Here is a 14,758-nt window from a genome sequence, read left to right on the forward strand (position 1 = left end):
TGTGCCAAATCTATCACACAGTATGCCCCTCAGTAATACATTTGGCACATCTTCTGACTGACAATTTCCTAAATATTAGACAACACTAATAAATCTTCCTCATTGTATACATGTAGCAGGAGTGAGGCATCCAGACATTTACTATTGTTCTAGCATGAGGTTTATTACTAAGTGGGATATTACTATATTAAATATGCGGAGTTACAAATACAGAAGTATGGAAGTAAAATTAACCACACAATCTCATTCATTTGTAGGTCCTTGAGCAAACAGACTAGGGGCTCATTCACACAGGCGCTGTGATTTTTGGTCGATCGCGTTACGGCCGCAGCACGGGCAAAAATCAAAAGAACGAGAGGCAGCCATGACCGAGTCACGGCTGCATCTCCCATTTATACGCCTGTTCAGATGGCCCGGGTGAGGAGAGTATACACCCAGCCCAGATAACGCTGGGCGGGGGAAAGAGTTTAGCTCTGCTAAACTCCCTCCTCCTTCAGGCCCCCTCTCCGCCTCTTGCCAGCAAAGGGTGGGACGGGGTGGGAGCTAGTGTACTAAACTCCGCCCGTCCCTTTGCGCCAACAGCCAGCAGGGGGCGGAGAAGGGGAAGAAGGGGGAGAGAGTTTAGCAGAGCAGCTGCTAAACTCCCTCCCAACTCCTTTTTTCAGCAGCTCCCAAAGGCTCCCATAAAAGTCTATAAGAACCGACCGTCATATACCAGCTGGAGGATAGTTCCAGAACTATATTTTTCAGCTGTCGTAAAAACGGCCGACCGGAATGCGCACAGTATGCGCTATATTTTCTGGCCGACCATTTTTTCACACCCAAAAATCGGCTATCTGAACTAATGCAGTAGTATCCAATGCATCAGATGGTCACGTATATTGGCCGGCTGTGAAAACGCGTCCGATATATGCTCATGCGAATAAGCCCCAAGTTACATTCTCCACATGTAACTGGAAGAGAGGACAATATCCATTTTCTGTAATGCTTGTAAATAAAGTCATGCGATAGCCAGTGTGAGCTCTTCCCATTCTTTCTTGATTTGGGTTATGCAATGGAAAGCAGAGAACCATTACCACTTATATTCCATATACCCTGTTGAACTCAATTAAGGATTAGTTGGAATAAGTTGCGGAATAAGTTGGCGCTATACAAATAAAGATTATTATTATTATTTTCTTTGTCCTTTATCTGCCCCATGTTCATATTTTATTTCAAATTGTAATTTTCTTCTGTCTAAAACATACATCTGTTGATCCTGCCACTGTTTTACACCTTTAATTCACATTCTGCTAAAAGAGTCCCCTAAAATAACTTGGTCGGCAGAATCTTAGGGATATGAGCATCCTCCAATCAGCTGTAGTCTGCTCTGGAACGCCGGCAGCACGTGTTCAATTCTCTTATAACACTACCACAGTAGACATTGAAGGGGATTTCCAAGACTAAAAATTGTCAGTGAGCAGAAAAGTGTCCTCTCGTACATGTCGCTCCGATTCAGTGCTGCAGCTCTATTCTGGTTTGGTGACAGGACCTTCTGCAATGGTTACCTATATAGGTTACCGTTCACATGGCAAATCCAGCCAATCACTGTCCTCAGTGGTCACATGCCATTTATGCACATGACTGCTGAGCCCAGTGATTGGCTGCCGCAGTTGCATGGAGGATGAATGTCACCTGCCTGCCATATAAGCATCCAGAACTGGACTGTAGTGACATTTAAGAGGTGAGTATTGATTTTTTTCTTTCATTTAGCCACTTTTATGGCCCATGAAAAATGTTAAAAAGTCATGGGAAGCGCCATTAAGTCTTACAGACTGCCCATTAAACTCAACAGACTGCCCATGTAATGCATAAAATATGGCAGATTTGGAGATCCGACAGATTTACTTTTAGGTTACAATCTGGTTGAAGGCCATTTCTTACATTGCTGCAAAACGACTGGAGTTCTGGAATAACATTTAGACCTGCAGGACATTATATATGAAGTACTTCACTATAAAAGAACAGAAAAAGACTGAGACTATACTGTTTGTCAACTGCAGGGCATGGCTGTCACGATAAAACTATAGCACTCATGGGTCCCGAATATGGTTCTGTTCTTAATTCCTTACTAACAACGTCTTTCAGAGCTTGACAGCACAATAATCTCTCTCTTTATTGTGAATGGGAGAAGCAAAATGTAAATTAGGAGAATGAATAAAGAACCCAAACGCAACTCCTAATTATGAAGATAGGCAATGATATTACCACGAGGAAGTGGGGGGCTTCCTTTTGTTCCTATTAATTTCTGCTCAGGAACTTTTAACTAAACTGAAGACAATATGGAAGAAAATTAAATTCAGATAATCAAACTCACAACTGTGGCTATGATAAGAAGTCCCTCCTAATCCCCTTTAAAAGTGTTTCAACAAGCTCAATAAATTCCAAATTACTTTTTGTTACATTTGGGTTTTTGTTCGTAAACACTTGAATAAATAAGGCTCTTTGTTAACTCCAACAAGTAATTATGAAATGCAATTAAAAATTCAAATTATGTTAATAGGCCAGAGAAAAATGGCTGCAAGATTCAGTGCCAATTACTGGTTGAAATGGATCAAAATTAGACCGTGGGGTATGTTTGCTTTTGCACAATTCACTCTTTAAAAGCATCATAAAGGCATAATTGTTAGCTGCTATTAAAAATTACTTCAAAATAATTTAAACGGTTTTAGAAGTAAACTGTTTTTCTATGGGATAAAATAGAGTCTTTCAAATATTAAGTTGATGGATATGAATGAACATAGTTCACGCAGTACAAGGATTAAGAGCGTTGCAGCTTGTTCTGTATACAACCTGCGGAATAAGAGCTATCTGATGCCAGGTTCTTTATACTATATGTATAACTTCATTCAAACTAGTGCCTCGTGTGGCGCAAATGCAATTCTTAGCTCTTGCTCACAACCTGAAGGTTGCAGGTTCAATCCCCACATAGTTCAGGTAGCCGGCTCAAGGTTGATTAAGCCTTTCGAGGTTGGTAAAATGAGTACCCAGACGGGGGAAGGCAATGGCAAACCACCCTGAAAGAAAACAGTCTGCCAAGAAAATGTCATGTTGTGATGTCACCCTTGGAATCACTTATGACTCGGTGCTTGCCTGAAACAGTTAGAGAAGACAGGTAGTACTCCATCAGCCTCCAGTTAATTTACCGCCGAATGCCATAGTCTACAGTTTCTTATTTAGTTCATGGTTTAGTTTGGCACAGGTGGCTCAGTAGTTATGAATTCTACGAGTAGATGTGCGTATTCACTACTCCAAGTATGGAGACATTGGGAGGTTTTTATCTTGCTTATCAATAAATTGGCACTGGTTTGCTTTCAAATCAACTGTAATGAGGAGAAGAGCTAGAAATGTTCAGATGGAGCCCCGTGAACTTTCTCCTTTACCCCCTGAATCCATTCATTAAATTTCATATTCCACCTTTTATGTAAGACTGGAAGGAGCCTAATAATGAACCAGAAGAAGAAGAGTTTTGTCTCCGATTAGCAGATTCTGTAAATTGATTTCTGTCATCGGCAGCTTTTCACAAACAGTTCATGGTATAGGTGTAAACAGGTCACCAGTCATTTGTGTGTAATGGCAGAAGAAGATTGTCTACCCAATTATAAGAGGGGCCCAAAATGGTTTTATAGTAGGCTCTTAAGAAATGTATCTTTCCATGCTCACATTATCATCACTTCACCAAGACTTAAGTACACATTTAACATTTTCTAATTTAAATTTTTCCCCATCCTGAGTGGAAAAGGAAAGTGGTATTTTATCTTGGTATCATAATGAGGATACAGCTCTGTGCATGAAAGGCGAGTATTTACCTATGGCACTGGCTGCTGGAGAAAATGAAAATCTAACTCACACAGTCTGATTCTTTAGAAGTTTTTTTTTTCTTTTTTTCTTACGTTTGTCACATAGAAGAAAACTGCAAGAATAAATGAGCTGGTTACAATGTAATGCTATTAATTAGTATATACTCCCTCATTGTGTGAACTCCTAAAATATAATAGCTACAGTATGTGTTGTGCCCATTGTAATCTTTGTATTCAGTTTATATTTTTTCAAGATAACATGGGTGAGGATAAAATAACATGAATGAGAAGGCCACATTTATACTAAAACCTTAACGTATAGAACATAAAACAGAGGGTTAAAAAAAAAAGTTAGCGGGCAATGTATTGCAAATGACAAGCTTATTGGGAAATTTGGATGTCAAGGTAATGCAAGAAAAAAAAACGCCATCACGAAAAAGAAACCAATAAACCCAAACTAGTATGGAGACCCGCATGCTTTTTCAATCTCCAAAAATAATATACAATTAAAAACAACTTTTGAAAGATCAATAGTACAAGTGAAGATATTATACATTGACTTCTATTGAGCCCGTCCGCATGGAACCCGCACTGAATTGGAGCATGCTGCAATTTGTTTTTTGCACCAAATGATCCGCAAATCAAATTTGCATGTCTAAATTCAGTTGCGGGAGCCCTATAGGCTCTTTTAATTGCGAATCTTTCACGCGGGTGACCCTTGTGGATTCTGCAAATCAGATCTGCCCATGGATATTGGGCCTTAGGCTCAATGTGACTCAATGTTATGCGGGAAACACAACGCAGCATGTTCTATCTTCCTGCAATATCACCCATTGTGCAGCAGCAGCACCCGCCCCATTGAAGACAATGGGAAACTTTGTGATCCTCTGATGCAGCTGTGACAGCCGCGGCGGGATTTTCCTTCATCCCTGCAGTGATGCAAGGCCATTTTCATGCCTCGCATCACTGGAGCTTCCACATGGTTGGTGAGGGCGATATTAGGCCATGGATTTACGGCCCAATATCGCCTTCACCCATGTGAAACTAGTCTTATTGATAGAGTCTATGGAGCAAGGAGTAGCAGAGCAAGATACTAGCTACTATATCATCTCATTTACACAGTACGCAGGAGAGATTCTGCTCCTTCATTCCAAGACTCCAGATGGGGAACAAAATGGTCTTTTGCCATTTACGACTGGCCACACTGCTTCGACATGCTGCATGAAAACTCACTCTGATAGAAAAAAATCACAGATATGCAAGGCCCCCCCCCCCATAGCAAAAACACACTGCCAGCAGGAGCTGCCTGACTAATAAGTATGTGTACATGCGGGAGGAGAAGGGTCAGATCTAATCACCAGTAGGACAGGAAGCTCTGGATTTTATTTTTAGACTGTGCAGGGACACTTTGTGTGTGATTATTATAGTGCAGGTGGGATTCGGGGAGCTTTAGGTGAGATTATATCATGGAGACACACTCTGGGTGTGATTAGTATACTAGAGGGGAGCATTCTGGATGTATATACTATGGAGCAGTACTACGGTATGTAGTTTATACTGGGGGTGCCCTACTCTGGATGTGTAGATGATTTTATTATAACATTAACTATATATTATTTATATATATATATATTTATTTATTTTTTTGAATATGGCAACTAAAAACTTCATTTGGCTCTTATCTGACTTTTTTCTCTCATACACACATGATAGCAGCATCAGGATGGAAGACATCATACAGCAGTAATAATCAGTGTTTGTCTGAATCCAGCACTAGGGTGAGACAGTAAAACTCTTAAAAGGGGTTGTCTGAGCTGTTTTTTTATGTCCAAACCCCTTACTTATGTAGTAAATAACTGGCACATATCACCTCTCCCCTTTCCCTGCTGTGTCCTGTGCTACTGACTCGGGTCTTCTCTTTGACTTTACAAGCTGCCACAGCCTATTTACGGGACATCACAGGCTACTGTGGCCAAAGACATAGCTCTGCGATTGGCTGCAGCAGCCGGTGACGTCCCCTCAACAGGCAGAACTGCAGCCTGTAAACGAGTAACAGGAGCCAAGTAACGAACAACGGCGCAGGACACAACATGAAGTGAGGAAAGATGAGTATATAAGTTATGTTCCTGGATGGGAAACAGGGTTTAAAAAAAAAACAAAAACTCGAACATCCCTTTAATAAAGCCAGCAGCATCCCCGTCTATCTATATCGCTCCCTCTGCCAATTACTTCTCTTTTTCCTCTATCTGTCGACCTCTACGGGGAGATGGTTGTGGCCTGATATAAAATATTTCTATATCCATACACACAAGCTACATGTTTAATAAAAAAAAGGTAAAGTCCCCTGGTACAAGCACCGAGCCGTGACCGACTGCTAGGGTGATGTCACATCGTGACGTTTTCTTGGCAGACTGTTTTTGCGGGGTGGTTTGCCATTGCCTTCTCCAGTCATCTTTACCCTCCAGCAAGCTGGTTACTCATTTTACCGACCTTGGAAGGATGGAAGGCTGAGTCAACCTTGAGCCGGCTACCTGGGCCATGCAGAGATTAAACCAGCAACCTTCAGGTCATGAGCAAGAGCTTAGGACTGCGTTCTGCTGCATTAAATGTCTATGCCACACGAGGCTAGTGGGCCTTTAATTGCTACTATTAATATATTTATTCTTTTTAAACAGAATCTGTGACATGGCAAAAAGACAATGGCATACCACATCACCATCTACAGAAAAATGAATTTGATAGACTTGAGTATTTCCAGGTCCCACAATCACCTCTGCCAGATATTTCTTCGACAAAACTTTTCTAGCAATAGTGAAGGCTAAGCAATCTGAGCTGGGGCTATTTACATCTGCAGAAACACATACTTACATACTCAGAGCTATCGCAGATGTAATGAATGTAGACCAATCTATGGCTCAAGAAGACAAGAGGAGACTATAAAAGAAACTGTTCAAATGTAACCCAAGGACATAATACTTGTATATTTATATAAAGATAACTGACACATTACTTTGCAAGCTGACAGCTTAAATGCCCCTATTACACTATGTTTACAATCCTACTTGCAGGCATCAGAAGCAATATTTTTTCAATCACTGTAGCATCTGAAGAAAGCAGCACGCTTGACGTTCCACTTCCAGTCAGAAGTCAAAACAATGGATAGATGAGTGACAAACTGCTGTGACAGTCACTGTCCAAAACTCTTAATCGCTGTCTGTCCGCTGTACAAATAGCCAACCACAAAGAATCGAAAAACCTCTAGGAATCCATTAGTTAGACATTCTTGATGTAGGAAATTATCCCTTTGCTGTGATTATTAATAAACACTAAAAGGAAGGCTGCTAGTCATGACTATCAGACGCAAGCTCATGCTAAAGCCTCAATCACACAAGCATTCTTACATGGCTATTTAGCGGCGTAAATACATCGGCCGGAAATTGTGACCATGTGCAGCACTGGATTCCAATGCATTCATTCACAAGGGAGATTTTCGGGTGCGTGAAGAAATCGCAACGTCAAAGTGCAAAATAGGCGACCATGTTTGGTCGCGACTTTTCTTGCTACGTTAACAGATAGGTCTTGCCCTATCTTTTGCCGAAAATCGCAGGAAGCTCACATAGACTCTTATGGAAGCTGGAAAAAAGGGAGGGAAAGCAAGTTTACCTGCGTCCAACACTTGGAAAAGATTACAATTGGCTCTATTTAAGCTAGTGAATAGAGATGAGCGAGCGTACTCGCTAAGGCAAATTACTCGAGCGAGTATTGTCATTTTCGAGTACATGCCTGCTCATCTCAAAAAGATTCGGGGGCCAGCGGGGGTGAGCGGTGAGTTGTGGGAGTAAGCATGGTGGAGCAGGGAAGGGGGGTGGGGGAAGAGAGAGATCTTCCTCTGTTCCTCCCCGCTCTCACCGGCCCCCGAATCTTTTGAGACAAGCAGGCAGATACTCGAAAATGGCAATACTCGCCCGAGTAATTTGCCTTAGCGAGTACGCTCGCTCATTTCTACTAGTGAAGCTATTAGAAGGCATAACAAGGATTTCTGCCTAACGAAGAAGTTCCGCGCTGCTGCATATTTCTTCTGCAATACGCTCATGTAAATGGAGGAGAAACCACTAAGCTCGGGATGTGATCGCAGTTATTCTTTATTAATGCGATTTTACGGCGCATGCGGGCGGCTGCAAAAACGCATACTTGAATAAGGCCTAAAGTGCATCCACTTATAATGGTCTTCATTAGTTCAATCAGTATGGTCAATGGGTGACAAATTTAGAAAAAATGATTAATTTACTGTAGAGTAGTTGCAAATAAAAATACAACAATACTAAAAACGCAATTGTGCCCTGGGGGCAAAATGAGGCAAACAAACACATCAACAATGCAGATACCAGTACAGGCCGAAGCTGGGTATATGTAACATTGCATACCGCAAACAGTGATCTGCAGAAAAGCATCTAGTTGTGTTAGATGCGACAGTTCTCTTACTTTCCCATAAAGGGAAAGCAATTTTTTTTCCCTTTTTATTTTCAGACTGATCCAAAAGAAGCATACGTTAACATATTCTTTTCAGTACACTAGAAAAATCTGTCAAACATGCAGATGTAACATTCGCTACAGTGATTGCTGTTAATACAATAGTATACTGTAGAGCTCTGTTTTGTGGAGCACAGCCGTTCTCATTAGCTTTGAATGGGCGACAGGCTATGCCATTGCGATCACATTGTTGAACGCTACATCTGGTATGCCAAAAAGATTCCCTTTTACATAATAGAAGCTTATAGGTACATTACAATATACTAAACATAATATATCTGACACAGAAAAAGTACAAGGTCTGAACAAAGGCATACAAAGGAACACATAGAATAAGTTGCCTTTTCAGAGATGTGATCAAATCGGCTCCCTTAAGGGCCTTTTACACAGTCTGATGTTCAGGCAAGAACTTTTGCTAAATTCATGAGGTCATATAAAGGTATTGCTGATCATCCGGCCAACGAGGTAACACTTGTTTATAATTACTGTTGATGGCGGCACATCTCCCCGTGTGAATGGGGGATATGCTACTAACAATGATGGAGCTCCCACGAGTCCGAATCAGCCTGTGTGAAGGCCTGGTAGATGCGCGTTGACCTCATTGATCACTGCTCTTCATTGGCGTTTCATCTTTTAATCCAAAAAGACCATTAGGGTGCATTTACACGGGTGACTTTCCTACACAATATCTGTTTGCTGTGGGAAACAAAGAATTCACATATGAAAAGAATTCATTTTTTTTAATTGGTGTATTTACATGTGCAATTTTTCTCTCCTGTAGTGGTGCAAGAAGAAGAGATGCAAGAGGAAAATTGTAACATGTCTTATGTTTGGGCAATTGTTTAAAAATTACCCATTCTTCTGCATGGGAGCAAAAACAGACAAAAAAAACCCCCATCACACTTGTATATACATGCGAGTTTAACGAAATGTGTTTTTGCTCCTATGAGAGTTTGAAAATCTCATGTACTGAATTGTTTTTTCCCAAAATGCATTGCACTTACATTGCAATTGCAAGTGCTTTGCAAGTGTAATACCGGTCAGAGTTTCTCAGTCCAATATTGCACTCACCCATATAAATGCACCCTTAGTTGCCTAGTTCCTTAGCAGCTACTATGCCAGACACTAAGGTAACGGCGATGCAGTTGCAGGAGCCTTAGGGAGCCAATAAGGCCTCTCTTCTCCATATAGGGAGCCCAGTACTATGAATAAAGCATTACAGTTGGCGGCCCTGTTACAGGTTTTGCATTGGGGCCCGGGAGCTTCAAGTTATACCTCTGCAATAAGGGGTAAAGAGAAGTTGGGGGGCCCCAAGTTAAACTTTTGCACCTGGGCCCATGAGCCTTTATTACGCCCTTGATGCCCGATACTCTGAACGTTAAGCCTGAGTCTTTGTTTTTCAACGTTGTTGGCTACTGAGCACAGAAGTGGTTGTAGTGTTAATAATTCACGGGGAGAACTGGAAGGCGGTAGGTTATAATTCAGGTAAACAAGTACATGTATTCCTCCGCAGCTACTTTGTGTCATTTCAAACTAGCATGGGAAACTTGTTTTATCCACAAGTTGCCTGCATTTGTTTTCCCACTGAATGCCTTGTAGATTGGTGTTATTTTAATCCTGGTTTTGTTTTATTTTGTTCATTGCTCTGAAAAGCTAAGCAGTGGATTTTTCACATCCCTGAATTTATTTAACCAGATGTTCTAATAGAGCCACAGGGATTAATTCCACGCTAACAGTTTCAGACCTTCTAAATGCTCCTTAAGTGACAAGTTCTATAAGCAAGCGTTAAGCAGGATGGCCTTCCTATAACTGATTTTTAAGAAATCTTTACAGTATGCAGATAAACTGTGCGTGATTATCATTCATGTTTGCAGGTTGCGTTTCACTCCACTGCACATCTCGGGTATTAAGTAGAGAAAGCATAAATATGAAAATGAACAAACTCTGAAGATTAGAGTTTGAGTATAAAAACTGTCCTTTCTGTCAATCAAAGTTATCAAAATGTCTTTTTTTCATAATTAGGGACAGAAAGGGCAACAAACTACTTTCAGTGACTGCATAAAGCTTCTACTTGTAAAAACAGGTTAAATCCTTCATATAAAAAGGAGAAAAAAGAATATAAAATGAATGCTTCTGAGATAGTAAAAACATAAGCGAGAAATAAAATGCCTGAAATAACCTTGTTTTCTCCTTCAAAAAGCATGAGACATCTTTGAATTGTATGAAAGGGGGTCTTCTGGACTCCATTATTGATGGTCTATCAATAGCTGATTGACGGGGTCCGTCACTCAGGATCCCTGACGATCAGCTGTTTGCTGGGTCCACAGTAAACGTGGACAGAGTCAGAAGCAGACATCTCTGGCAACTCTGCAGCAGCCTGGGTTAGCATTGCAAGCACAGCTGCCATTAAATTCAATGAGAGCCATGCCTGCAATACCAAACCAGGCTGCTGCACTGTGGACGTAGCAGTCTGCTCTGCTTGCTTTCGGCTTTGTCCACCTTGACAGTGGATCTTGCAAATAGCTGATCGGCGGGGATTCTGAGTGGTGTTTCCACGCCGGACAACCTATTTTGAGGATAGACCATCAATAATAAGATCTAGGAAAACCCCTTTGAGATTTATTGAAAACTACTACTGGAAGGGTTAATAATATTCAAGGCCACCTAGTCTAATTGGATGTATTACTACAAATGGACTAATATGTGCTTTTAGAACTTCTGGTCCGCAAGCGGTCATTATAAGGCATGTTAAACTGTTCTCATATATTCTAGAACCATGTTGTCCCCGCCTGTGGCTGTGTACAGTCTGTGAATGTGGCAATGCCGTGGACATAGACCCTACAGAAATATGTTCAAAGAGCAAAGAATAATATAATTTTACCTTTTCGTATTCATCCTAATTAACATTGTCTTATTGTATTCTTTCATTTTCTCAGTTTTTAAGCCATGCATTTTTTCTCTTTTTACTACAGTAATTTCCATATATATTAGGGCTTATGTTCATGAATGTGTTTTCACAACATATTACACGTGTGTTGCATGGGCATGGGATAATTGGTGAATGGAGTCAATGAAAGTCAATGCACTTTCTTTGATCCATGCATAATTGTGAGCATACACTGTGTATTGATATGCTTGAGAAATACCCTGTTTCCCAGAAAATAAGACATAGCATGATTTTCCAGAATTTTTGAGGATGCAAAATGATTTTTCAGGCTTTTTGAGGATGCTTGAAATATAAGCCCTACTCCAAAATTAAGCCCTGCTAACAGTTAATTAAAAAAGTCAATTTAAATAGAGTCCAGGCAGCTATACATGTAAAAAAGTTAAACCTTTTTGAACAAAAATTAATATAAGACACTGTCTTATCTTTTGGGAAACATGGTAGATCGCAGCATGCATTATTCCTCTGTGTATCCATGCAGCGTGAGCCCTATATATTTGCATAGGCTGTGTATGAAACGCTATGAATCGCTGTGGAGATTTAAAAAAAGAAAAAAAACATTGTGTAAACCATGCTTCTATAGAAGCCAATAGGTTGCTATGGAAGCGCTCACATAGAGCTTTTTTTTTTACCAGTGCACAATCTGCGCTGGTTAAGATAGGACTGCAAGTGGTGACTCACCTGTCAAGCTCTGTGCAGCGGCACTGTCCATGGTGCTGACCAGCGGCTCCTATGGGAGCCGCAGCAGCACTCTGCTCGCAGCACAGACGCATATACGGGCTGCTCCGCAGAGCACAGAGCAGCTCGTTCACTGCAGAATTCCTGCATGTCAGCAGTGTGCTTTACACGCTGCTGTAACACTGTGTAAACCACGCTCGTGTGAACGAAGCCTAAAGATTTGTTCACATATGCAGTTGCTGCAGAAATGTCTGCACATGACAAATCATATTCCTTACACCCACTGGGATCGTTCATGTTACATTCAGACAAATCTGCTACGTATCAACATGACCTAGCGGGGCCATATTTAAAATGACAAATAAAAAAATATAACAATTAGCCCCTTCATAGGAGTGTATGCATATTTTCATGCTAAACAATTTTTGTTTGCGCATGCATTGACATATTTTACTGTAAATTTTTGCACCCTCAGGGTGGGTTCATTTGCACGTCGCAAACAAGGAAGAACGGATTGATCTGGCTAGTTAGTCTAATGAGCTCCAGCTGTGTTCTTTTTCCTGCACAACTATGCAGTCTTTCATGCATCACCTTGCATATTTTGTCTTTATTTGTGCATCCCCATTGACGTCTATGGGGAATTTCAGTATGCAAATACCCAGTAAAATAAACACGAAGGAAAATATGTGAATGAACCCAGTGCAATCAATGGGCTCTATTCACTACGCATTGTGTGCGCAAATTCTGCATACGCAAATACGTGTACAAATACATCCATATGAAGCGGCCTTTAGTCTGAGACATACAATGAAGAAACACGGTTAATTCTTTAGAGAGCCGCTACCCTTCAGCTTTATGCAGATGCTGACTGCTACCTTCACTTTGTGATCATTGAAAGGGAATTTAACAGAAATATAGAAGAAGAAAGAAAAGGATTTCTACTGGACCATTAAATATGTGACTGATTGCAGTTTAGAATCTGTATATGGAGCTTCCTATTTCCATCCTGCGTAGAAGTTTAATGAATTCTCTTCCTTTTTAATGATAATATTATATGAACAGGATTTTGTCTAGCATGCATTGTCTGCTTCCACAGCTCCAATGACATCCAAGTTAACAGATGAATGCGGTCTGAAACATGCTGACAAATGTGCTTTAGACGAGCTAGCACTAACACAGGAAGAGCCCTATTAGTAATGTTGTTTTGGAAATGGAGCAAACTGGACTCATGCATTATTTCAATTCTAAGTTAATATGACAATTTCTGAAGGGGTAGGGGAAGTTCATAGACTCGTTATCACATAATATCTGAAATCCATACCTTAAAGGGTTTTTTTACAAATTGAAATTGTTTCACAACCATTCTGTCCTTCCCGGTTGGAACTGACCAGGACATGTGACTGCTGCAGCCAATTACTGGCCATAGTAGTGACCCTCTACAGCCAGTGATTGGCTGCAAAAGTCACAGGTCCTGGCTAGCAGCAACCAGGAAGAACAGAATGGTTGTGATGCAACTTTACATTCTGGGAAAATCCCTTTAAGACCTTCACCATTAGCAACTTCGTTAAAAAAAATGCTCACATAGTTTTCGCAAGTTTTTAATTAACTGCAACCCTTTTATCGCATATGCTCTTTCACACGAGCGTATGTGTTTTTGCGTTCTCTCATCTGCGCCGTAAATTTACATGAATTGACGATTTTCTGCAATCAAGTCACATACTTAATTAGCATTTTCTCATCCATTCACATGACCAGGTGCAACGTTTTTAGTGAAAAAATATGATGCACCCCGGAAAACCCTCGCTCAGCATAAATCCTAGAGATGGCTTCCAATGCCTACGTAGAGGCACTTGTAAGATTTTCAAAGCATTGGACACTGCTAAAATGCCTTCCCCTCACTTTTTTTTCCAGCTCCCATAGGAGTCTATGGGAGCCACCGCCATATATCAGTCAAAACGTAGAACCAGATTTATCTTTTTACCCACTGTATATTCGCTGATACATATTTCGGTCATGTATGTTCCATTTTCTATTGCGCAACGTTTTTATGCACCGTATATTCGCCCATCTGAATGAATGTATTGGAAACCAATGTCTCAGATGGTCGTGTATATCGGTTGGGCGTGAAAAAGTGGCCGATATGCACTCATGCGAATAAAGCCTAAAGCTGTTGTGGTCAATACTCATTTGACTGATGTCCAGAGTTTGCGAAAAACTCAAATACCAAGTTACATACAGCATCTATACTTATTTCAGTAGTAACTCTCTTAAATTGATAAAAAAAACAACTTCTTAAACACCATGTAGATGAGAGGAATGTCAGGCAAATGATGTCCAACCCTCGTCCCCACATACTCTCACGGCCAGCAGTGGGGTGGGGAGGCTGCAGGAGATTTCACTCCTCGTGCTCCCCCACCCCTCTCCATTGACTTTACATAGCGGCCATTCCATACTGAACGGCTGCTATTTGCACTGAACAATGATCGTTGAGCTGATCGTCCAACATTTATGCAGCATAAATGATGAACGATGAGCTAAACTACGTAAATAGCAGCCGTTTAGTATAGAATGGCCGCTATGTAAAGTCAATGGAAATGGGTGGGGGAGCACGAGGAATGAAATCTCCTCCAGCTGCCCCGCTGTGAACCAGCGATACTAGCTCCTGTGCAGCAGCACGAAAGCAAGTATGTGCGGGGACAAGTGTTGGGCATCATCCCATCATAATGGAGATTTAGTTACAAGCTACCCCAGTAATTGGACCACCACC

The 14,758-nt window shown here is 41.0% G+C and overlaps 1 protein-coding gene across 8 annotated transcripts in view; it reads right to left on the minus strand.

Moving 5' to 3' along the window:
- Nucleotides 1-14,758, minus strand: part of TENM2 (teneurin transmembrane protein 2) — a 1,550,877-nt gene that overhangs the window by 662,832 nt on the left and 873,287 nt on the right. The window contains exon 4 of one of the 8 annotated variants that reach the window (XM_066591121.1): nucleotides 4,556-4,566. The exons of the other annotated variants lie outside the window; for them this stretch is intronic. Coding sequence (XP_066447218.1) covers nucleotides 4,556-4,566 — 11 coding nt within the window. The remainder of the gene's footprint in view (nucleotides 1-4,555; nucleotides 4,567-14,758) is intronic. 8 annotated transcript variants of the gene reach the window in all.

This window comes from Eleutherodactylus coqui, chromosome 2 (genome assembly GCF_035609145.1).
Source record: "Eleutherodactylus coqui strain aEleCoq1 chromosome 2, aEleCoq1.hap1, whole genome shotgun sequence".
Classification (NCBI taxonomy): Eukaryota; Metazoa; Chordata; class Amphibia; order Anura; family Eleutherodactylidae; genus Eleutherodactylus; species Eleutherodactylus coqui.